A 26,307-nucleotide genomic window follows, 5' to 3' on the forward strand; every position below is an offset into this window, starting at 1 on the left:
TTGGAGAGGTACTGTGAATTTTCCGTTTGTAAATTTATTATATGAGACCCATAGATGGAACCTTACTGATCGGAGACTTCCATTGTTGGAGAAAGAAAACTAAATTGCCTGAATTTTAATTCTAATAGGTCTGAAATGCAATCCTTTAAATTTATTTATTTATTTATTGTGTCAGAAATGATTGAGAATATAGTTGTGATGTATAGAAAAAACACAAAGTTAAAAAACTTAGCATTATACTAAATTTCCTTTGACCAGAAGCCATAAGTAGGGCCTCCATTGTGCATGTGGCAGGGCTCAGACTGCATTGTAGTAAGTGGCCTGTGGTTTTCTCTTTTCCACACTCGCATATCATGGACTCCACTTTGTAGCCCAATTTCTAAAGGTTAGTTCTGCACCTCGGGGTGCTAGAGTACAGCCTGTTCAGTGCCTTCCAAGTCACCCAGTTTTCTGTGTGCCCAGGGGTGGGGGGAGCTTCTCATCTGGTATCAGCCACTGATTGAGGTTCTGGGTTTTATCCTGCCACTTTTGGACTCTCACTTGCTGAGGTTTTCTTACAAGTACCTCTGTAGATCTTGGGAGGCTACTTCTTGATTTAAGGCATTGACTTGCTGGCTAATACCCAAACAGAGGATGCGGGGAGATTTCTATGCCTTGGGCCTTTCATTACTAGCTACTACTTCCCAACGGATGTCAGGTAGTGCAATGCTGGCTAAACAGTATAATTTCTCCAGTGGTGTTGGGCGTAAACATCCTGTGATAGTGTGGCATGTCTCATTAAGAGCCACATCCACTGTTTTAAAATGGTGAGATGTACTTACTTACTTAGGCAATCCCTCATAGTCCGAGGATGATGGTCCTCCAAGAGTGGTAACCTGGGGGTGGATCCGTTGGTGACTGTGGAGCCCTATTCTTGACTGTGGTGAGATGTATTCCACATCGGGCAGGCGTATTCAGTAGCAGAGTAGCAAAGCACAAGGGCAGATGTCTTCACTGTATCTGGTTGTGATCCCCAGGTTGTGCTGGTCAGCTTTCCTATGATAGTATTTCTAGCATCCGCTTTTGCTTGATATTCAAGCAGTGCTTCTTATAAATCAGATCACGGTCCAGGTAACGCCCAGGTATTCTGGTGTGTTGCAATGCTCCAGTGGGATTCCTTCCCAGGTATTCCTCAGACCTCAAGATGCTTGTCTGTTCTTAAGATGAAAATCACATATCTGTATTTTAGATGGATAAGGAATTAGCTACTTTTCCCTGTAATAGGCAGGTATGACTTTAATATTGGACCCCACCATTTCTCTGGTTTTTAAATGCCTCTGTGTACCTCCACCATCTTTGGACCTTGTAACTGCCACACCCAAGTAAGTTATTGCTATTCCTCCTTTTCATCTATTCACCCATTACAATGATGAACAGACTCTCAAGACTGGATACTTTTTCATTTCACTCACAGAAAGATGCTTTCTATTTGTATATCTAACCAAGCATTCCTTCTCTCTCTTTCTCTGCCTATGTGAATGCCTGCACCTCTGTTATGGAATTTCCTGTACCTTATCTCTTTTTAATAACATTTCTATGGAAGGTTTTTAGGTAAACTAAAATTCTACAAATACACAAAAGGGACAAAGGAGAAAAAGAATGAAAATGATATTAAAAGATAAAGTAGATACAGAACAAAGACACACACGAGTTCCACTTTGCCTTTCAATGTATTTCAAGTTCATCTGAATAAAAAGCCAATAGTCCTGTATTTTCAATTTGCTTCTGACGTGATAAAGAAAACCGTGGTTAGTAAAGCAGGGGTCTCCAAACTATGGCCTGTGGACCAGATGTGGTCTTCCAAGGCGATTTACCTAGGCCCTAAAATTTAGAGTTATTACAGTCTCCCTAAGTCAAGAAAGGATTTGAAGGCACACAAAAGCAATAATCCTAATTGACATGACTATCTCATTTTAGGGGGGGGGGGGGGGTTGTGTCAAGAACGACTTGAGAAACAAGTCGCTTCTGGTGTGAGAGAATTGGCCTTTTGCAAGGACGTTGCCCAGAAGTCGCCCGGATGTTTTGATGTTTTACCATCCTTGTAGAAGGCTTCTCTCATGTCCCCGCATGGGGAGCTGGAACTGACAAAGGGAGCTCATCTGTGCTCTCCCTGGATTCAAACCTCCAACCTGTCGGTCTTCAGTCCTGCTGGCACAATAGTTTAACCCACTGCGCTACCAGGGGCTCCTATTTTAGTGGTATAATAATAATAATAATAATAATAATAATAACTTTATTCTTATATCCTGCTACCATCTCCCTGGGGACTTGGGGTGGCTTACACACAGCACAAGGTGCCTATAAGAACTTCCCATGTTATTTTTATTTTATTTTTACCAGAGTTTCTGTTAAAGAAGTAATGTCCAAGAACTGTAGCTACAAGATATACGCATAGTTATGAAAAAATGGATGAGGGCAAAGATTAGAAAATTGCCGCAAATGAAACATAGAATAAAGGAATTCCAATATAAAATGAAAGTATTCCACCATATAGGAGCCCTCAGTGGCACAGTGGGTTAAACCCTTGTGCAGGCAGGACTGAAGACTGACAGGTCGGAGGTTCGAATCCAGGGAGAGCGCAGATGAGCTCCCTTTGTCAGCTCCAGCTCCCCATGCAGGGACATGAGAGAAGCCTGTTGAGTATTCCTCTATGGAGCGGAGATGGCATAATATTAAGTCTAGCCAGCATGTAGGCTCTCCTGTATGAGGGGTTAGTGAGTGCTGCAATATGAAAGGCAGGGTTTCCCTGTATGAATGGAATTGCCATGTTCATAGGCAAACAGGATGTATTGGCCTCAGGCTTAAGCGGCTGAGGGGAAATGGAAACAGCCTTAGGCTGTTAGGAATTGTGGGAGTTGGAGTCCAAAACACCTGGATGGCCAAAGTTTGTCCATGCCTGTGCTAGTGCCAAGACGTAGCTGTGCAGATTAGTTTGTTGTTGCTTGACATCCTTCCTGGTGTCTCTTGCTGCAACCGAAAAAAGCAAGTGAGATTGTGTAGCAAAAGGTACTGTATCCCACAGGTCTCTGCTCCTGCCACCTTCCAGCACATGCTGCTTGAGGCAACTGCTTCATTCTGCATGGTGGTAGAACCCTTCTTTCCTTGCAAGTCAGACTTTCTCTTCTCCTATCTTTGCACACAAATGCAACCATGCTTTTTTAAGCCAACAAAGAATGAACAAACAAATCTCCAATGATGTTAGAGCATATATATATATATATATATAAATATATATTCAAATTCACATCGTTGATTCATTAATATAGTTGCTGTTTTTACATTACTGAATCAGGAGATGATAAAAGTGTAAAACGACCGGGGTTGTCTAAACCTGCATGTCTGGCTATTAACTCACTAAACTGGTGATTTATATTTTCAGTGCTACAATACCATCCCAAGCGTACAGTTCAGGTTTTCCCCAGATGGATCAGCAAATTCCAGCGGAAGAGATTCCTTATTATTCTGACAGCCACCCACTGACTCCAGAAGAACAGCTGGTTGTGATGCTCCACCACGAAGACAAGATAAGCAAGGAAGAAGAGTTACCTAGTGATATTGATCTGGAGGTAGGTACTCCATTTATAAAGCCCAAGATTGGAAGGTTTGTGAAATGAGAGCTGATATATTATGATTTTACTAAAAAGCTAGAAACATATTAATTTTTATATCAAAAAGATGTATGTTGGTTCTAATTTTAACACACTAAAAATCTGAAATGAAAGTGAAGAATCACAACTGTGTTTCTACTCCCTTCTCATATATCTGGTTTGTGCTTAGTAAAGAAGAAAACAGGTGCATTAATACACGAATCCTGATTTCTCACCCATTCCAACCGCTGAAATGGAATGAGTAAAATTAAAAAGAATTAAACCTAGGAAGAGTGCAAGAAATGAAACACTTTATCCATTAATATAAACTTAAAACCAGATCCATCCCACCACACATCAACAATGATCTTACAATAAATATTACAATCTTACATATATGATTGATAGTTAATATTCCAAAAGGTCGGCAACCAACAGCATAACTGAAAATGAAGGAAAACTGCCATTTCTAGCTGTCCTAGTCACCCATAAACTAAATCAACAATTGGGCCACACATGGCTAGATACCTACATAAAAACTCCAAGCATCACCTAGGTCAAAAAAGAAGCACAATTAAAGCCTTGGCAGATTGTGCAAACCGGATCTGCGAACCCCACCTCCTCCAAGGTGAACTGAATCACCTAAACTGGGCTCTACAGGCCAATGGAGACTCCACCACACACATCAGAATAGCTGCAAGACTAAGAACAAGCCATGAAAGTAAAGACAAAGATCCACCCAGAGGAAAAGTGTTCTTACAATGCATCAAAGGAATCACTGATCACATAGGGAAACCGATGAAGAAACACAACCTACAAACTATCTACAGACCAACTAAGAAAATCTAACAAATGCTACGTTCTGCAAAGGACAAGAGGGATCCTCTCACCTCTGCAGGAGTCTACTGTATACCATGCAACTGTGGACTAGTCTACATAGGGACCACCAAACACAACATTGCCCAGACATGAATCAAGGAACATGAAAGGCACTGCAGACTACTTCAACCAGAGAAGTCAGCCATAGCAGAGCACCGGATGAACCAACCTGGACACAGCATATTATTTGAGAACACAGAAATGCTGGACCACTCTCACAATCACCATGTCAAACAGAGAAGCCATTGACATCCACAAGCATGTGGACAATTTTGACACAAAGGAGGAAACCATGCACATAAACAAAATATGTCTACCAGTATTTAAAAACTCTAAAATCAGGGCAGTACATAAAGAACAGCAGTCAGAAAACAGGGGAATTCCAGACAGGAAACAATCAGGGCCAGCTAACACCTCTTAACAAAGGATTCCAGCAGGCAGGAAGCAGCCAGGCTTTGAAGCTGCGAGTCCATTAAATGCTAATCAAGGTGACCAGTTGCAACACTCACACTTGCCTCAAGCGGACAAGAGTTCTTTCTCCCACCCTGGACATTTCACAGATAAATAAACCTCACTTGCCTAGTTTCCAACAGACCTCACAAGCTCTGAGGATTCCTGCCATGTTCCAGAAGCATTATCTCCTGACGTGGGTAGAACGTCAGGAGAGAATGCTTCTGGAACATGGCCATACAGCCCAGAAAACTCACAGCAATCCAACAGTGACTATCTCATTTAAGTGGGGGGAAAGATAATAAAACAGCTCCATTGTCCAGTATCTGTTGCTTCCCATGGGGATTCTTCCCCTGTTGCTGTTTATTTCCTCTTATCTGTCTACATCTTCCTTGAGTGACCCCCATCAGTAAAGAGTCAAGAAAATCCAACAAATGATTTCTTAGTGTGCGCCCTCCGAAATGCAAGAGCAAGCAATAAATAGTAAGAAAAAATTGAGAGAAAAACCTTTTGACTTTCACAACACATACAAAACATCACTTTTCTTTGTGATATAAAAATCAAAAGCAACATAGAGTAAGACTGTTACATTGAGCAATAAAATATTTCTTCAATTGGCAGAGGAACTTATTTTAATGTAAATGACTATTAGAAGTTAAGCAGAGTCGGTGCTGGTTAATACTTGGATGGGCAATGACAGTCATGTCAAAACATGGTCTCAAGCTTAACAGCTCTCCTTGCGAAGGATGGCCTCCCTTGCCTAAGAACCCTTCAGACTACTATAGTCTTCCCCAGTTGTGTCCCTTTCAGGTATTCTGGGCTATCGTTTCTGTCATTCTTGACCAATGATCCCATCAAGGACTTGTTGTTCAAAACATGCAGAAAGCATCAGGTTGGCATGGGATAATTTGGGGAGATGCTGTACCCTTTGATCTTGTGGATCACCATGTGAAACAGTCATCCATAAAGAGGCAGGGTTTTCTTGTTTGAGTCTTGGAAACTTCCAATTGAAACTAAAGTCCCATTTACATTGACATATTATACAGATTGAAACTACATTATATGGTCAGTTGAGACTCACATAATACAGTTTAACTGGACTGACAATAATGCAGTTTAACTTCGTAGGGGTTGTGGTGGCGCAATGGGTTAAACCATTGAACTGTTGAAACTGCTGATCTAAAGGTTGGGAGTTCGAAGCCGTGGGTGGGGTGAGCTCCCGCTGTCAGGTCTATCTCCTGCCAACCTAGCAGTTTGAAAACATGCAAATGTGAGTAGCTCAATAGTTACTGCTTTGGTAGGAAGGTAATATAGGTGCCTATGCAGCCATGCCAGCAACATGACCAGGAGGTGTCTACGGACAACAGTCTCCTCAGCTTGGAAATGGAACAAGAGCACCTCCCCATGGTCAGAGTTGAGCACCACCTCCAGAAAGCTGGAGATGAAAGGGGAAGCCTTTACCTTTGTTCTGTGTATTTGTATGCTATTGTTATGGATAGGCATTGAATTTTTGCCTATCTGTGTATGTTGTAATCCATTCTGAGTCGCCTCGGGGAGATAGAGCGGAATATAAATAAAGTTATTATTATTATTATTATTATTATTATTGAACTGCATTATAAGAATCTACAATGACCATATAATGCAGTTTCAAACAATGCATTATATGGCAGTGTAGATGGGACCTAAGTGCCACAAGAGAGTCAGTGTCAAAGAAGACCTGCAGCAAGTGTTTCATTAACCATTCTCTTGACTCGCATTCAGTTTGCTGATGTTATACTTAGGCTAATAATGGTAATTCTGTCTACTGATTTTTTGGTGTCTGTTGTAGCGATACTGTTACTACATCCATAAAGGCATCCGGAAAGACATGCTGGCACCACAGGATGAACGTGTGATGGGGAATATTTTAAATCTTATCCCAAGTCATTTTCTCACCAATCAACACCTGGAGGCTTTACGGAAAAGTTTAAAAGACGAGATTCAAGATGATTATCATATTTGGCTAATGAAAGACATTGGTAAGAGTATGATAGTGTAATTTGGCATGTGCAATCACTCTTGGAGTTTAGTATCATCTAGAAACTAATTATATTGGGGTTTTTTTTTTGTTTTTTGTTCTGCGCCTCTTCATCATATCCACATACCTACATATACATGGGTGTCCATGTAAACACAGTTGCATCTAGATCTAGGGAAGCCATGCTACCCCTCTATTCCGCTTTGGTTAGACCACACCTGGGATATTGTGTCCAGTTCTGGGCACCACAATTGAAGAGAGATATTGACAAGCTGGAATGTGTCCAGAGGAGGGCGACTAAAATGATCAACGGTCTGGAGAACAAGCCCTATGAGAAGCGGCTTAAAGAGCTAGGCATGTTTAGCCTGAAGAAGACAAGGCTGAGAGGAGACATGATGAGGGCCATGGATCAAGTTGTGAGAGGAAGTCACAGGGAGGAGGGAGCAAGCTTGTTTTCTGCTTCCCTGGAGACTAGGACACAGAAAAATGGCTTCAAACTATAAGAAAGGAGATTCCATCTGAACATTAGGAAGAACTTCCTGACTGTGAGAGCCGTTCTGCCCTGGATTGTGGTGGAGGTTCCTTCTTTGGAAGTATTTAAACAGAGGCTGGATGACCATCTGTCAGGGGTGCTTTGAATGCAATATTCTTACTTCTAGGCAGGGGGTTGGACTGGATGGCCCATGAGGTCTCTTCCAACTCTACGATTCTATGCACTTTTCACCATTTTAATTAATTGGGGAAGATAATTTAATGAAATTAATTAATTTGTATTTGTGGGTTCTTTAAGAAGCTGGGTCTTAATATGATCAGTCAAAAGGCAGTGCGTGTTAGTTCTTCCTTGCAGCAGTCTTCCCTGGATTTCTAACAATAGCCTTGTTTCCTGAATGTAATTGGTTAATCATTGTTAGTTTAGACTTAATGTTATTTGTACTGTCAAAACAGCCCAAAACTATAGTTTACTTACAAGCACATCAACCAGTTAGAAAGGTTTAATATGAAAGGGTAATTCGATGTAGCTTTTAATCAACCAGTATGCTTTGGTACCTCATGAAGAGTAAATAAAATACTTCTCATACTTAAAGGGTTTGGGTTGTTTCAATTGGCCACCTTGATTAGCATTTAATGGCCTAGCAGTTTCAAGGTGTGGCTTCTTACTGCCTGGGGGAATCTTTTGTTGAGAGATGATTAGCTGTCCCTGATTGTTTCTTGTCTGGAGTTCCCCTGTTTTTTGAGTGTTGTTCTTTATTTACTGTTATGATTTTAGAGTTTTAAATACTGGTAGCCAGATTTTGTTCATTTTAATGGGTTTTTTTTTCATTTTTGATTGAAATTGTCCAATCCTTGTGGATTTCAAAATGGTTTGATTTCAAATGGAGTTAAGATGGCAGACTCTTTGCTTCACCAATCAAAAGGCATTTTTCCCCCCATTATCCCACTTTTCCTTTCCTTAACAGACCTTTTTTTTGGGGGGGGGGGGGAGGGAGATATGGAAGGGTTGCAGATAGAACATAATGTCATATAATAGAATGTTCTGAGGGAGTCCAGATTATCTGCATTTGCCTCATTCATCCTGTGCTTTGTATGATAGTTGATTACATCTTGATGGACCCAGATGAGAGGAGAAGGCTTTTCATATGCAACATTCCACGGCCTTTCCCGCGAAGAATGATCCGTGCGCCAGTTCCTTGGCACAAGATGTACCAAGAAGTGAAAATCTGGAATGAGAACCACCTCTTTACAGTGAACCCTATGATGCTTACTTTACAGCACCTCTGGTTTAAAGAGTAAGTAGCTTTCCTTCAAGAAACCAAAATCCATCACCTCTGATACATTGTCTGAAATTATAGCATCGAAATTATAACTGATTGTAACTTGGCTATCTATTAGCCTCTTTATTTTTTTAACCTTTTCACCTTTATATTATTATATTAATGATCTGCCAGATTATCTCAGAGGTTCTGAAGTACACGTGCCAAAAAATGGGAATAGACACTTAAACACACTCGTATATGTGGACAATATGGTTCTGATGTCAAACACATACATTGGATAATGGAGGTTACTGAGTGTCCTGTCGCGCGCTGGGCCTGTAACAGCTGTCTTTTCTATAGGACGTATACTTTAAGCCCAGTGGGAAGCCAAGGCGCCTCAAAGAGAGGTCCTCAGGGATTTTTCTGAAGTGATGGTCTGTAGAGTCTTTAACGATACAACAAAGTTTTATTATGGAACAAACAACAAATCTTCAATGGTTCAAACAACACTTCAAGGCTTTCTTAGTCTAGTCCTCAATGGACTGGTACCTGACTTTGATTAACTGAACTTTCTCTGTAGGAAAAAACCCTATTTAACCTCTCCCAGGCTGTTTACTATCTATGCCTCATCGGTATGGGTCCTACTACTGATTCCAAATGTGTCTGAGTATCGAGTAGACCTACCAGCCGAGGCTTGTAGATGTTTCAGATGGAGTTCCGTGGATCTGTAGTGTTGTCCTCCCTCAGATAATTCTTTGAAAACTTCAGAGCTGTTTTCCCTCTGATTGCTGTGAGGCTGAGAGGCTGTGAGCTCTCAACCAGAGCCTTGGGACCTTTTCCCTGGAATTTCCGTTTCCCTGGATGTTCTTGAGAAAAGAAGCTTTTCTACGGGATGAGCTGGTCTACGTCCTATAGTTTAGCTTCCTTATGAGAGACTGCCCAAAAAAATGGCTCCTTTCCCTCCCAGAGCCCTGAACCAAAGCTTAATTATGATGGACAGGAGGCCTTCCCTATGACTGCAAACAGATAACAGAAAGAAAATAAAGTTGGAGCTCCTGGTACAGCCGTACCAGCACACTGAGTAAACATAATGTTTATGCCCACAAAACCGAGTTGACGATAAACAAAACTAAATAATAAATAGTGATGTTTGGAAATCACCCACCAAGCCATAAATGGTTCCTAGCTGCTGATAGTATAGAACAGGTGAGCTCATTTACATACTTAGATTTAGTCTTTTCAGAGTCAGGTTCATAGCCTGCACATTTTCACTCGTGCACAATTGAAACACACTGACAAGAGTACTATCCCATAGATACCCAGGGTCTTTACTCCCAATAATAAAAAAATGACAAAGCAAAGATTGTCCCTATGCTGGGCCAAAAATTGGTGTCCAAACAAATGATCAATAATGGAACAAATCCAATCAAAATTTCCAAGACAGATGTTGGAGGGAGACGCAAGGACCACCGCTGCTTTCAGAGTGGAATTAGAAATATACTCCATCAAAGGACTCGCTAAAACCAGAGTCTTCAATTACTGGTCAAAAATAAAAACATTGGAAAATGGTAGACCCCCAAAATTATGCATGGCAGAACAAACTAATGGTCAAACCCAAACTTCCTGGTCAGAACAATTAATAAGATTTCTTTGTACTTGTGGATTACAAATCTCTTCCTTAGGTCATAATAGGGATATGGAGAAAAGGATAGTATCTCATAGGATTTTAGATATTGAAGGGCAGAAGGATATAGCCACTCTGTCAATTACAGGCTCCTTGAAGTGGTTAGGTCAGTTTAAACAAAATTTCCAGCAGAGGCTTTACTTAAAAGTTGATATGCCAAGACACTTAAGAACCGCTTTTACAAGGATCAGATTTGAACAAATGGAGTCCATGGAGAGACACAGTATATTCAGTCATATCCCACCTGAAGAAAGACTCTGTATCTGTGGTGCCCCCGAAGTTAAAAACTCCATTCGTGCCTCTTCGAATTCTGCAGCACTCCTGGACACCTGAGGCACTGATATTATCATAACTCCATTTGTTCTTTGTATTATAACATGATATTGTGTTCATGGCAGCCATTAATTCTCCCTCTCGCCAATAGATTTGGTGAACTGAGGTTTGTTCGCACCAAGGATATCCTTGCAGGTGATTTGCCACTGCTGCCCAATGAATTTGAGGAGTTGATCCAAAAGCACTGCCAGGAAGCCCATGATATTCTTCTGAACAGGTCAGAATGCCATTCTATTTTATTATATGTGTACTCCGGATTTCTCCCAACATGGGATTCAGAAGTGGTCTTTGACCTTCAGGCAAGAGATTTTCAAGCAGAATTTCTAGTATTCTCATTATAAAGTGAGTAAGTAATATTATTGTCAAAGGCTTTCATGGCCAAAATCACTGAGTTGTTGTAGGTTTTTTGGGCTGTATGGCCATGTTCTAGACGCATTCTCTCCTGACGTTTCGCCTGCATCTACGGCAGGCATCCTCAGAGGTTGTGAGGTCTGAACACTTTATTTATATCCCACTCTATCTTCCCAAGGGGACTCAGAGCAGGTTACAGAATACAGAGATATACAAACTTTCAATGTCTTTAATACAGTGGAATAATATAACATATAAATACACAGAACAAAGGTAAAGGCTTCCCCTTTCATCTCTGGCTTTCTGGAGGCGGTGCTCAACTCTGGCCATGGGGAGGTGGTCTTGTTCCATTTTCAAGCCAAGGAGCCTGTTGTCTGTAAACACCACTTGGTTGTGTTACTGGCATGGCTGCATAGGTGCCTTTATTACCTTCCCACAGAAGCGGTACCTATTGATCTACTCACATTTGCATGTTTTCAAACTGCTAGGTTGGCAGGAGCTAGGGCTGACAGCGTGAGCACATCTCGAACTGTGGCTTCAAACTGCCAACCTTTATGTCAGTAGATTCAACAGTTCAACGGTTTAACATGTTGCACCAGCAGGGCTGTTTGAATGTATGAGATTTGTAGTATGATGAGCATTTTAAAATGTTTGTTCAGTGCTTCTGAACAACAGCATCAGAGCTTTCTGGCATTCAATTCCAAGTGTTTTATAAAACCACAACATGTCATTACAACTACGGGAGATGGTCATGACAGCTAAAGTGCATGAATACAGACTTTGTCAACTTAAATGACTTAGAGAGGAGCCTGTGTGAGAATAGAATAGTCAAAACAAAACCCTTTAAAAGATATTTATTTCTGTTTTCAATCGTAGCAAATCCTGTATGAGCTCAGTACTTTGCAAGGCCATTAGAGAAAATGTTTTGGAGCAGCATGAATTGAGGCTATTGGCAATAAACGGCAGCATAATGGACTTGTTTAGTTTAATGTTTATAAAATTCAAATTATCAAAGACTAGAAGTGCTGCAGACATGGAATTGAATGTAAGATGTAAACATGCTTGTTAGACCATCGAAATGCATTGGCGTTTCAATGCTAATTGATTTTTCATTAAGAAAAACAATTTTTCCCGTACTTGAGATTAGTGTGCTCTGAGCTTTTAGAGTGTATGGAATTATGGGCTGCCAAAATTCTTAAAACAGGCTGCATTTATTTATTCAGGTTTAATAGAAGAGCATTTCATATATTGGTAAAATTCTTTTCTGTTGGCAATATTTGCCCAAATGAGCCTGGGCTTCTAAAAGCATTATAATATTTGTTCAGGTCAATGCTTTTAAAACCCTTTTCACAGCTCAAAGGCCAGTATTATAAAGCCAGTACAAAGTGTTTTTAAATGTTAATATTCTTCTTTTGAATTGACCTTTACTTAGAGGAAGATGTTGTTTTCTGTGATGTCTGTTGAGAGGCAGGAAAACAGGGGAATTGTATTAGGTACTTCTTCACTGTAAACAACTCCTCTACAGTAGAGTGTGTGTGTGTGTGTGTGGGGGGGGGGGGCTTCATTCACCTCCTCCTGAGCAACACTTCTTAGACCATGCTCTACAACACTGGGGGAAAGCTAGACCCCATGAAAGGAAATTGCGGATGAATCAAGGTGGGATCTGCCCTACTATCCATGCTTGATGAAAATCAAGCACATGTTGAACTAAGTCCTTCCTAACCCTCATACATTGAAGGTTTACACACTGCTTAGATCCCTACACCACCACACATTTCCTCCCATGGTGCAGAGATTCAAGATACATTCCTCCAATGCGGGATTCATGACCTCCTTCACCTCCATGAGGGCCAGACTTAGCACAGTGGGCTAAACTGCTAAGCTATAGAAAATCCTGCCAATTGAAAGTCCGGTTTGGAGTGAGCACCCGCCATCAGCCCCAGTTCCCTGCCCACCTAGCAGATAGAAAACAGAAATGTGAGTAAGGATGTCAAAGCTCCTTTGCATGGAAGATGGGGTAACAGCACCCCCATGGCTGAAGTTCTGAATGCCGGAAATTGGAAAGATAGGAAAAGCCTTTACCTCTGTTTATGTACTATTTGTTATAGGTGTGCAAATGACTTGTAAAAAATCAGAAATTGGAAGAAATCGGAAGTTTTGTTAGTCGGAAACCTTTCTGAATCATTAGCATGGCCCACTTCAAAAACTTAAGAATCGAAGCTGACCCCCATACCTTTTCACTGCTGTTTTCTAACACTCTGAAGTCTCCCAGTCAGTTTCTTTCAGTGCAAAGGAAGAAAGAAAACAGATACTAGTGAAAGGAAGCATAAAGCTACCATACCTGCCTCCTTTGTCATTCCTGTACTTCTAAATGGCTTCTCTGTTTGAAGACTTCATAGTTTGCTTCTTGGCATAAAGACGGAGAGCGCTGCATTTTGGGAACAGCACAGGACTTGGGAAATGTAGTTTGGGAAGGGGAGCAGCCTTATGCCAAAGAATTCAAAAGACTCTGCCCTAAACTACATTTCCCAGTATGCATCAGAATTAGAATGCACCAATCAGGAGATGAGAAAGTTGTAAACAGTCTGTTTATATCTAAACTTTAAAAAAATCTCTAAAACCTATATATTTATGAGTATTTATGAAAGTTGAGGGGAATTATCCCCTGTTATCTTGTGACATTGGATAGAAAATTCAAGGAGCTAGCTCTTGTAGTTTTTTTTAAAATGCTGGCTTAAAAAAAATCTTCAAAATTCTGTGGATAAGTGAAATGTTCTGAAATCTGGTGGGCTAGCAGTGGTAAATGTGTTATACCGTTGTAGCAAATTTCATGCCAATACCTTATAAAATGAGGGAGATAGGAGCCCCTAGGTGATGCATGCCATTTGCCAGCAAATATGGAAAACACAAGAATGGCCATCAGACTGGAAAAAATCAACTTATATCCCCATACCAAAAAAGGGAAATGCGAAAGACTGCTCACACTTCCGTACAGTGGCCCTTATTTCTCATGCCAGTAAGGTAATGCTCAAGATCCTGCAAGGAAGACTCCAGCAATACATGGAGCGAGAGTTGCCAGATGTTCAAGCTGGGTTTAGAAAAGGCAGAGGAATGAGAGACCAGATTGCCAATATCCGCTGGATAATGGAGAAAGGCAGGGAGTTTCAGAAAAACATCTACTTCTGCTTCATTGACTATTCTAAAGCCTTTGACTGTGTGGATCATAATAAATTGTGGCAAGTTCTTGGTGGGATGGGCATCCCAAGCCACCTTGTCTCTCTCCTGAGGAATCTATACAAGGACCAAGTAGCAACAGTCAGAACTGACCACGGAACAACAGACTGGTTCAAGATTGGGAAAGGCGTACGGCAAGGCTGCATACTCTCACCCAACCTTTTTAACTTGTATGCAGAACACATCATGCGATGTGCGGGGCTGGATGCATGCAAAGCTGGGGTGAAAATTGCTGGAAGAAACATTAACAACCTCAGATATGCAGATGACACCACTCTGATGGCCGAAAGCGAGGAGGAGCTGAGGAGCCTTCTAATCAAGGTGAAAGAAGAAAGCGCAAAAGCCGGGTTGCAGCTAAACGTCAAAAAAACCAAGATTATGGCAACAAGAATGATTGACAACTGGAAAATAGAGGGAGAAACCGTGGAGGCCGTGACAGACTTTGTATTTCTAGGTGCAAAGATTACTGCAGATGCAGACTGTGGCCAGGAAATCAGAAGACGCTTACTTCTTGGGAGGAGAGCAATGTCCAGTCTCGATAAAATAGTGAAGAGTAGAGACATCAGACTGGCAACAAAGATCCGCCTAGTCAAAGCCATGGTATTCCCTGTAGTCACCTACGGATGTGAGAGCTGGACCTTAGGGAAGGCTGAGCGAAGGAAGATCGATGCTTTTGAGCTGTGGTGTTGGAGGAAAGTGCTGAGAGTGCCTTGGACTGCGAGAAGATCCAACCACTCCATCCTCCAGGAAATAAAGCCCGACTGCTCACTGGAGGGAAAGATACTAGAGACAAAGTTGAAGTACTTTGGCCACATCATGAGGAGACAGGAAAGCCTAGAGAAGACAATTATGCTGGGGAAAGTGGAAGGCAAAAGGAAGAGGGGCCGACCAAGGGCAAGATGGATGGATGGCATCCTTGAAGCGACAGGACTGACCTTGAGGGAGCTGGGGGTGGTAACGGCCGACAGGGAGCTCTGGCGTAGGCTGGTCCATGAGGTCACGAAGAGTCGGAGACGACTGAACGAATGAACAACAAGGAGCCCCTAAAGTTTCCCCAATAGTAGTAATTATTGCAGTAATGTGTATGTGCAATTGCTGGAATAAATAGTAACAAAATTTCATTAGTCTTACTAGAGTTTTGCAATTTTCACCACTGAAACTTTAGAAACAAAGCACTAGGACCCCCTAGTTTCGTAAGTACTTTTGAACCATTTTTTAAAATGGATTTCACATGCCTATTGTTTGTCTTTGTTCATTGTATAACGGCATTGAATGTTTGCTGTATATGTGTTCTGTAATTTGCCCCGAGTCCCCTTGGGAAGATAGAGCAGAATATAAATAAAATTATTATTATTATTATTATTATTATTATTATTATGAAGATTACTGCAATAGCAAGAATCGGCATTTGTCACTGCATTAAATTTCAAACAACTTTTGGCTGCACAGTCTCCAAGACAGTCTCCAAGTTACTGTTTCAAGAAACTAGTATTCAAGATGAACAAGATAAAAATCATTTACCTATTACAGGTGGATTCCCACATGTGCAGATCTCTTTATCGATCAGAAGGACCATTGGCTCCATCTTGCTCCACAGAATGACCTGGACTCTTCTCAACAGATAGAAGAATATTTTGCCTCAGTAGCAATCCTCATGTCATTACAACTACGGGAGATGGTCATTAATTCTTTTGAAGACCTCCTTTCCTTTTTTAAGATACACAAGGTATGCATAGCTGAGCATTTTGTTTTGATTTGCAAAGTGAGTTCCTTCACAATACATTTTTATTGCTCATGTTTTTAATTGTATATACATTACACATACAGTTAAAAAGGTAAAGGTTTTCCCTTGAGTTCTTGTGGGTTTTTTCGGGCTATATGGCCATGTTCTAGAGGCATTTCTCCTGACGTTTCGCCTGCATCTATGGCAGGCATCCTCAGAGGTAGAGTTTTCCCTTGACATTAAGTCTAGTTTATTCCGACTCTGGGGGTTAGTGCTCATCTCCATTTCTAAGCGGAAGAGCCAGCATTTTCCGTAGACACCTCCAAAGTCATGTGGCCAGCATGACTGCATGGAGCAGTGTTACTTTCCCACCAGAGTGGTACCTATTGATCTACTCACATTTGCTTGTTTTTAAACTGCTAGGTTGGAAGAACCTGGGGCTAACAATGAGAGTTCACCCCGCTCTGTGGATTCGAACTGCCGACCTTTCCATCAGCAAGTTCCGCAGCTCAGCGGTTTAACTTGCTGCCCCACCGCAACCGCACATATAGAATTAATTCTCCTTATTTGTGACTTTAACTTTCGTGGACTGGATTATTTGCACTTTTGATTAATATGTGCTCTATAGGAATCTCTAGGTCCTCCACTGTGATCTACCAAAGTTACACTGGAGGACCCAGAAACCTCTAGAGAAAGTATTTCTATGTGCATTTGTTGGTCCTCCAGTATGATTCTATGGCTGGCTTGTAGTATTATTTCATACAGTTGAAAGAGACGACACAGACTATCCAGTCCTACCTCGTGCCATGCATCAAAACACCCCTGACAGGTGGTCGCCTAGCCTCTGTTTAAAAGCTTCCACCAGACTCCGAGGCAGAGAGTTCCATTGCTGAACAGCTCCTTTCGGTCAGGAAGTTCTTCCTAATGTTCAGGCAGAATCTCCTTTTTGTCATTTGAACTCATTGCTTCATTGAGTTCTAGTTTCAAGGGTAGTAGAAAACAAGCCTACTCCCTCTTCCTTATGGCATCCGTTCAAATATTTAATCATGGCTACTATGTCTCCTCTCAACCTTCTCTTCTGTAGGCTAAACAATCCCTGCTTTAATTATTCAAGATATGTTTACTCCGCCTTTCTCTGCAAGTGGACTCAAGGCAGCTTACAATATATAAACATACAATATATGTATGTATATAAATATACAATTCAAAGTAAAAAGAATAGAAACACAACAGGCAGATCTTAATTCTGGGGAGTTCCAAAGTGCTGGTGACATCCCTGGTGCCATCTAGTTGATTATATTTATGTTGGAGGATCTAGAGCAGGTATGGGCAAACTTCGGCCCTCTAGGCATTTTGGACTTCAACTCCCACAATTCCTGGCCTCAGGCCCCTTCTTTTCCCTCCTCACCCGCTTAAGGCCAGGAATTGTGGGAGTTATTATTATTATTATTATTATTAAACTTTATTTGTACCCCGCTAGCATCTCCCGAAGGACTCGATGCGGCTTACAAAGGCCAAGGCCTCAATACACAACATAACAATACACTTAAAGCAAATTAAAAACAATTAAACAATTATTAAACAACAAGAACCACAAGCAATAAACAATACATCAAACAAGATAAAAACTGGGCCGGGCCAGAGTGAAGGGTACAAGATTAAAAAGTGCTGATGTGGCAGGTGATATGTAAGGATTATAGGGCAGTGCAATGTGCAGTGTGCGGCAGTCTTAATTCTAACAAAGTGCGTCTGGGACTTGGTATTGGAGATTTCCTAATTGGGAAAGGCACATTGGAACAGCCAGGTCTTCAAGTTCTTTCTGAAGGCTGCCAATGTAGGGGCCTGTCTAAGATCCTTGGGGAGAGTGTTCCAGAGACGGGGGGCCACCACGGAAAAGGCCCTGTCTTGTGTCCCCACCAAACGTGCTTGCGACGCCGGCGGGATCACGAGCAGGGCCTCTACAGATGAGCGTAGTGAACGCGTGGGTTCGTAGACAGAGATGCAGTCACGCAGGTAGGCTGGTCCCAAACCGTTCAGAGCTTTGTAGGTAAGCACCTGCACCTTAAATTGGGCTCGGAAGATAAAAGGCAGCCAGTGGAGCTCCTTGCACAGGAGGGTTGTCCTCTCTCTGTAAGGAGCACCAGTTAACATCCTGGCCGCTGCTTGTTGGACAAGTTGGAATTTCCGAGCTGTTTTCAAGGGCAGCCCACATAGAGCGCATTACAGTAATCCAACCTAGAGGTGACCAAGGCATGGACCACTCCGGCCAGATCAGCCTTCGTGAGGTACGGTCGCAGTTGGCGCACGAGTCTTAGTTGTGCAAAGGCCCTCCCAGACACCGCCGACGCATCTTCCTCAAACGTGAGCGATGAATCCAGGAGGACTCCCAGACTGCGGACCTGTGGTTTCAGGGGGAGTGTAACCCCGTCCAACACAGGTTGCCACCCTATACCCCGGTCAGGTTTACGATCGACCAAGAGGACCTCTGTCTTGTCGGGATTGATCTTCAGCTTGTTCCTCCTCATCCAGATAGACACAGCGGCCAGTTGAAGTCCAAAACGCCCAGAGGGTCGAAGTTTGCCCATGCCTTCTCTGGAGATTCCTAGAGAGGTATTCTAGGTGTTTTACATTTGTGCTTGTCCCACTTTCATGAAGATCATGTTCCCCTAATCTAGATTCCATTTATAGTTATAGAACAACCTCACTGTAGCTGTTCTACAACAATAGATTAGCATTTAATTGCAGATCTATATTGAATTCAGAGTTTTCCACCATGTCTGCCCATGGATGATAGGAAATGGCTCCACATTATTCACAATCTCAACATCTTTCTTCTTTGTCTTTAGGATGGCAATGACTTTGGAGAAACATACAATGAAATGCAGTTCTTTATACCACAAATACTAGTCCTTAAACTGGATGTGGAGGATCCCAACATTATATTTGAGCCAGATACAGGAGCTTGCTGGGACTTAATCTATCGTTGCTTCATCGAGGTTCTGAAGAATTCTGAGGGACTTCCGAAGGTATGAAATATACCGTTTTGAAGGGAAGTCTCATTGCAGAGCTACAGTATTGTCAGTGAATATAATATTTCTCATTGCAGAGCTACAGTATTGTCAGTGGATATAATAGTCATCATATTGTGTAACCCTACTTTTGTTGTCGGATGTTCTTATTTTTTAGATCCAAGTTAAGCTTTTCCCAGAATTAAAAGGGGATGACCTAATTCTTCGCACTGTCCAAGCAGATGAATCTTTAGTTTCTGAATATTTGCAGAACACGGCTGAGATATTTGATCGCAATCTAATTGGTCCACAAAAGTAAGCATATATTTTGATAGTTCTATTGGAGCAAGAGTGGGCAGAATGAATTCTATATTCTCTTGGTAGTATCTGGGTGATTTGCAGTATATTGAGATGAGGCTCCATATCTTAGGGTGCATCTACAGTGTAGACTTATTCCAATTTGACACTGCCTCAACTTCCATGGCTGAAGGTTCTGCAACCTCTCCTCTCCTATTTTTTTTTAATTCTTAGAGTGTTTCCACAGAATACAGATCCTGTCAATCTAACATAGAGGGAAGTGTTGCTGCTGTCGTAGAATCCTAGAATCCTAGAGTTGGAAGAGACCTTGTGGGCCATCCAGCCCAACTTCCTGCCAAGAAGCAGGAAAATCTAATTCAAAGCACTCCTGACAGATGGCCATCCAGCCTCCAAAGAAGGATTCTCCACCACACTCCAGTGGAGAGAGTTCCTCTGTTGAACAGCTCTCACAGTTAGGAAGTTGGGTTGTGAGTTTTCTGGGTTGTATGACCATGTTCCAGAAGCATTCTCTCCTGACGTTTCACATGCATCTATGGCAGTCATCCTCAGAGCTTGTGAGGTCCTCACAGCCTCTGAGGACACCTGCTATAGATGCAGGTGAAACATGAGGAGAGGATGCTTCTGGATAATGGCCATACAGCCCAGGAAACTCATAACAACCCAGTGATTCTGGCCATGAAAGCCTTTCACAAAGTTAGAAGTTCTTCCTCATGTTCAGGTGTGGAATCTCCTTTCCTGTAATTTGAAGCCATTTTTCCATTGCATCCTAGTCTCCAGGGAAGCAGAAAACAAGCCTTCTCCCTCCTCCTTATGACTTCCCCTCACATATTTATACATGGCCCTCATCATGTATCTTCTCTGCCTTCTCTTTGGCAGGCTAAACATGCCCAGCTCTTTCAGCTGCTCCTCATAGGGCTTGTTCTCAAGACCCTTGATCATTTGAGTCACGCTCCTCTGGACACATCCAGCTTAGAGTCAACATCTCCCTCTCAATTGGCCTTGTACCCCATCCATTCCCCAGTTCCCTGTCATTTGAGGGATCCTTTTCTTCTGGCCCAGACCTTTTTTATAGTTCTTTAACTGGCCCTGGAATCGAGTGGCCCCGGTCCCCTAGTAGTGTCATTGCTGAGACTGATCCTTGTACTGTAGCATTCAGCCAGCCCCATTTTTCCCTTCTCCTTGCACTAGCCTTGGCCCAGCCTGTTCCAAATAGTCCAGGCCCCTTATTGAAATCTTTGCCCCTGGTAGCTTACCTTGCATGAAGAAGAGAGCGGAACTGGTTTTAAATAGATTTTAATGTATATGTTGTGTTAACTGTTTATGCCTATGTTTTTGTTTTATATTTTATGTTTTTATGAGTCCCCTAGGGGAGATAGGGCGGTATATAAATAAATTATTATTATTATTATTATTATTATTATTATTATTATTATAATTAAGGTGCCCAGAACTGGACGCAGTGTGATTCCAGGTGTGGTCTGACCAAGGCAGAATAGAGGGGTAGCATGACTTCCCTGGACACCATACTCCTATTTATTCAGGCCAAAATCCCTTTGGCTTTTTAAGCTGCTGCATGACATTGTTGGCTCATGTTTAACTTGTTGTCCATGAAGACTCCAATATCTTTTTCACATGTACTGCTGTCAAGCTAGGTGTCCCCTGTTCTGTATCTTTGCATTTCATTTTTTCTGCGTATCTTTCATCTGAACCTGTTGAACTTCCTTGTGTTAGTTTTGGCCAAACATCTCTCTAATCTGTTAAGATCGTTCTGAATTCTGCTCCTGTCTTCTGGAGTGTTCTCTATCGCTCCCAATTTAGTGTTGTCTGCAAACTTGATGATCATGCCTTCTAACCCTTCATCTAAGTCAATAATAAAGATGTTCTTCTTCATACATTTGTTCTTAGACTGGTTTTGAGAATGTCTGTTTTCCTGTTCTTTCCTATGTTCAAGATATTTAAACGTGTACAATAAATACAGTGATCTCTTGAACAACAATGCAGACGAAGATGTGACTGATTTTTTGAGTAAGCGGCATGATCTGGACGATTTTATGATGGTAGGAATTTATTATATGATTAAAAGCAATATTTGCTGAGGAATGAACAAATATTGGCAAAGACTGGCTTCTCTGTTCTGTAGAAGTTATGTCTGGTATTGATATTTCCAAGGAGGCACCCTCAACCAATGCTTTCAGGCTGGATTAACAAATAGAAATCTGGAATGATTTTGTTGGAGCACTTTTATGTTTAAATCTGCCTTCCTTTCTTTTGTATTTCTTTATTTCTTCCTTTCTTTTTAAAATGTGTTTTTCTCATTTAGTATTGTTTGATCCAGCAACAACAACAAAAAAATGTTATCAGCCTTGGTGACCTCCTTGCATAAATCTCTGTGGGCTGGAGCAATTTGGAGGTCTTGGAAATTTTGATTTGGGGTTCGTTTTCCACATTTCATACAATGAAAACTGTGCCACGTATTTGAATTTCTGATATCTTAAGTAAATAAAGAGAGCTTTTTTTCACGTCAGGAGCGACTTGAGAAACTGCAAGTCACTTCTGCTGTGAGAGATTGTTTTGATGTTTTACCATTCTTGTGGGAGGCTTCTCTCATGTCCCCGCATGGGGAGCTGGAGCTGACAGAGGCAGCTCATCCGTGCTCAACCCAGATTCGAACCTCCGACCTGTTGGTCTTCAGTCCTGCCCTCACAAGGGTTTAACCAATTGTGCCAAGAGAGCTAAGCAGAGGCCAATGCAAGTGGAAAGCCTTGATTAGTTGAGTCTAATTTCTGCCTATCAGAAATGTTAATGTACCAGTTAATGTTTTGTATTTCAAGTTGTCAGAACTTGAAAATATTACTTTTTTTTAAAACTACGACCCCCAAATTTGACTACCTAGCAGGGCCAATGGCTCTACCTGCAATAACATGGTTGATTTCTTTGGCACACTGTGATATAAGAACATAGGAATTTATACAGTGACTGGATGAGAAGAACCATAAGAATGTGAAAAGCAGGAGAAAATACCCTGTAAATTCTGTTCCCTTAAAGCATCAGATCTGAAAAGAAGTACATTTGTAAACTCTTCTATTTTACAATGCACCTATAACTACATTTGGATTGGATTTCATCGGGGAGGGGGACACCATTTAGATCTCATCTACACTGCCATACAAAATCCAGATTATCTACTTTGAACTGAATTAGATGGCAGTGTAGAATATTATAATCCAGTTCAAAGCCAATAATCTAGATTTCATATAGCAGTGTACATGAGGCGTTGCCCAGCTCTATTCTACTAACACAAATACACACATGCACAATTCTTTTCATTGTTATTGTTGTTGTTACAGTAATTTTGTTCTCCTGCAGAAAATCGATGGTTTGACAAAACTGAAAAAAGAAATAGCCTCCATGCACGTTACTGTTCCTCTGGCCATGTTTTGCCTTGATGCATTAAAGCTGAACGAATTGCTTTGCCAACGGACTCAAAGGCTGAAGGACAGACTGATACAATATGAAATAGAGGAAAACAGGGAGTTAAACCAAAGGTATGCTCAACTAAGAAAAACATGACTTTAATTAGAAATGAGGAAAAATTGGTACAAGTTGCATATTCCTTATCTGGAATTCTGAAATCCAAAATACTGCAGAATCCAAAGTGGTCTACATAGATCAGCCATCTTTCACTATCTGAAGGACTGCCATATGGAAGATGTGACAAAGTTGCTATTACTCTAGGGCAGACATAGGCAAACTTCAGCCCGCCAGGTGTTTGGGACTTCAACTCCCACAATTTCTAACAGCCTCAGGCTCCTTCCTTGCAGTAATTTGACAGCTTTTTGTATTTTTTTTTGTCATGTCAGGTCTGACTTGAGAAACTGCAAGTTGCTTCTGTTGTGAGAGAATTGGCTGTCTGCAAGGACATTGCCAGGGGACGGCCGGATGTTTTTTGATGTTTTATCATCCTTGTGGGAGGCTTCTTTCATGTCCCTGCATGGGGAGCTGGAGCTGACAGAGGGAGCTCATCCGCACTCTCCCCAGATTCTAACCTGCGACCTGTTGGTCTTCAGTCCTGCCAGCACTGGGGTTTAACCCACTGCGCCACCGGGGGCTCCGGTTTTTGTATTGATTTGAACCTAAATTAAAACATTAAGTGGCTGAGGGTGAAAAAGAAGGGGCCTGAGGCTGTTAGGAATTGTGGGAGTTGCAGTTCAAAACACCTGGAGGGCCCAAGTTGGCTCATGCCTGCACGGAAGACTATCCTGGATAGATTAGCCATGACAAGTAAAAAGTTCACTCTGATCCTCTTATATATAGCTGAAAGAAAACAAAAACAAAAACAAATACTGTGATGCCTGTAAAATTTACAAACCATCTTTTGTCTTTGTTTGTAGCATTTGCAATCAGTACAACATAATTGCAGACAGAGTGTGTGAAGTGCCTTTGAACACCGAAGAGCTTGTTGAGCTGACGGCCTATCTGAAAAAATCCAGCGATGTTACCGTTTTTAAACTGCGTCGGGAAATTAAGGAGGCTATCTACAGACTGGAGTTCTTGTTGGACTATGCTGACCTTCCTTGTATGTCCACATGGAGCTATGGCAAAAGTCCATTCAAAGGGTGGCATTAAAATATTGGGATGGCCACCCAGTTAAAGAAAGCTTACAGAGTGGGGTGGGATGGGGAATCTCGTGGGGGGCCATTTGCTACTTTCAGATCCTTGCTGGCTAGCTTACTCAAGTTTAATAGGAGGCAGAGTGAGTTCCTTTTCTCCCTTTCTCCTCAGCAAATCTATGTGTTTGACATTTCTCTCCCACTGAAAGCAATGGGAAGGAGAATACCTTGTCAATTTCAATTTGGTTTCAGGCAAAGAAACAAGGGCTTTGGCTATATTTTCTCTGAAAGGCTATTTTAATTGAAATTTCTGTATTTATTGTGTCAGGAGCAAATTGAAGGAACAGTTATAATGTATTGTCGAAGGCTTTCATGGCCAGAATCACTGGGTTGTTGTAGGTTTTTCTGAGCTATATGGCCATGTTCTAGAGGCATTTTCTCCTGACGTTTCGCCTGCATCTATGGCAAGCATCCTCAGAGGTAGTGAGGTCTGTTGGAAGTAGGAAAATGGGTTTATATATCTGTGGAATGACCAGGGTGGGACAAATGGCCTTTTGTCTGCTGGAGTCAGTTGAAACATTCACACCTAGCTCCAGCAGACAAAAGTCCTTTGTCCCATCCTGGCCATTGTAGTAAGTGGTCTGTGGTTTGTTCTTCTCTGTACTTGGATGTCATGGATTGCACTTTGTAACTTCATTTCTTAAGATTGGCTCTGTGTCTTGTGGTGCCAGAGTGCAGCCTGTTCAGCGCCTTCCAAGTCACCCAGTCTTCTTTGTGCCCAGGAGGGAGTCTCTCATCTGGTTTTATTTTTTATTTATCGTATCAAGAGTGACCCAAGGGTACAGTTGTAATGTATTTTTAAAAACACAAAGTTTAAAAACTTGGCCTTATATTGAATATCCTTTGACCAGAAGCTGGCCACTTGGAGTGGCTCTGTTGTCTGCTGTAAGAAGGTCCTTCATTGTGCATGTGGCAAGGCTCGGACTTCATTGTAGTATGTGGTCTGTGGTTTGCTCTTCTCCGTACTCGCATGTCATGTAGTAGCCCCATTTCTTAAGGTTAACTCTGCATCTTGTGGTGCCAGTGCAGTCTGTTTAGCACCTTCCAAGTCACCCAGTCTTCTATGTGCCCAGGAGGGAGTCTCTCATCTGCTGTCAGCCACTGATTGAAGTTCTGGGTTTTAGCCTGCCACTTCTAGACTCTTGATTGCTGAGATTTTCCTGCAAATATCTCTGTAGATCTTAGGGAGCTATTGCTTGATTCAAGGCATTGCAATTTGGCTGATATCCGAACAGAGGATGGGCCGGAGATGTCTGTGCTTTGCTCCTTTCATTGCAGGCTGCTATTTCCTGGTGGCTGTCAGGGGGTGCAATACTGGCTAAACAGTATAATTTCTCCAGTGGTGTTCGGCGTAGACATCCTGTGATAATGCGGCATGTCTCATTTAGAGCCACATCCACTGTTTTAACGTGGTGAGATGTCTTCCATGCAAGTTCAGCAGCAGAGTAGCAAAGTGCAAGGGCCGATGTCTTCACTGTATCTGGTTGTGATCCCCAGATTATAACTTTTTGTGCACTGCCCCAACTTGCTTAGAGGAAGAAGGTGATACAATTGTGAAAATAATTCTAATTGCACTAAACTTCTGTCCTAAAGATGGTCGTGAAAGACAAACTTTTCTTTAACCCTAGATGATGATATAAAGCTAAACAGTACTGTTCTGCATTGGCCGGATGAGATTGAGATAATTTTTGAAACCAGTAGGAACCAGCTGATGAATCGACGGGATCATGCAGAACTTGCTTTGATCAAACGGTATGATGAAACATCTTCAGTGTGTGTGTGTGTGTGCGTGCGTGCGTGTATATATATATATATATATATATATATATATATGATTTATTCCAACTCATAAACATGCCTTAACATGACGGTGAGTTTTACTTCTTTTGAATCCCAACAGATGCTCAGAGTTTGAGGGCATCCTGGAAGGCTACAATAAAGAAGTTGAAAGTTTCCGAAAGAAAGATGTCATGACCATGGAAGAAATGAAGAACAACGTGGAAAAATTCAATGAGTTATCTAAGAATTTGGACTTTGCCCTGGCTGAATATGAAGTTAGTCTGGATAAGGATGGGTTTGCAATTGATTTGTTTTGATTTTATGCAGTTATCATGGGGTGAACAAAAGATAGGGAGACATTTTCCCCTTTCTCTCACAAAAGTACAACTGGTTTACTAAACTGCCAGTTTGAGTGGTGGAATATAACTATGGAGACCAGGATTTGAGTCCCCACTTGGCTGTGGAAACCCACTGGATG

The 26,307-nt window shown here is 41.7% G+C and overlaps 1 protein-coding gene across 1 annotated transcript in view; it reads left to right on the forward strand.

Moving 5' to 3' along the window:
* The first annotated feature begins 3,436 nt into the window (after nucleotides 1-3,436).
* LOC137095428 (dynein axonemal heavy chain 3-like) overlaps nucleotides 3,437-26,307 on the forward strand; it is a 104,220-nt gene continuing 81,349 nt past the window's right edge. Inside the window, exons 1-12 of the mRNA XM_067462092.1 lie at nucleotides 3,437-3,605; nucleotides 6,787-6,976; nucleotides 8,567-8,762; nucleotides 10,838-10,963; nucleotides 15,862-16,057; nucleotides 18,901-19,080; nucleotides 19,241-19,377; nucleotides 21,332-21,437; nucleotides 22,747-22,925; nucleotides 23,772-23,956; nucleotides 25,679-25,802; nucleotides 25,951-26,104. Coding sequence (XP_067318193.1) covers nucleotides 3,462-3,605; nucleotides 6,787-6,976; nucleotides 8,567-8,762; nucleotides 10,838-10,963; nucleotides 15,862-16,057; nucleotides 18,901-19,080; nucleotides 19,241-19,377; nucleotides 21,332-21,437; nucleotides 22,747-22,925; nucleotides 23,772-23,956; nucleotides 25,679-25,802; nucleotides 25,951-26,104 — 1,917 coding nt within the window. The 5' untranslated portion in view covers nucleotides 3,437-3,461. The remainder of the gene's footprint in view (nucleotides 3,606-6,786; nucleotides 6,977-8,566; nucleotides 8,763-10,837; nucleotides 10,964-15,861; nucleotides 16,058-18,900; nucleotides 19,081-19,240; nucleotides 19,378-21,331; nucleotides 21,438-22,746; nucleotides 22,926-23,771; nucleotides 23,957-25,678; nucleotides 25,803-25,950; nucleotides 26,105-26,307) is intronic.

This window comes from Anolis sagrei, chromosome Y (genome assembly GCF_037176765.1).
Source record: "Anolis sagrei isolate rAnoSag1 chromosome Y, rAnoSag1.mat, whole genome shotgun sequence".
Taxonomy (NCBI): domain Eukaryota; kingdom Metazoa; phylum Chordata; class Lepidosauria; order Squamata; family Dactyloidae; genus Anolis; species Anolis sagrei.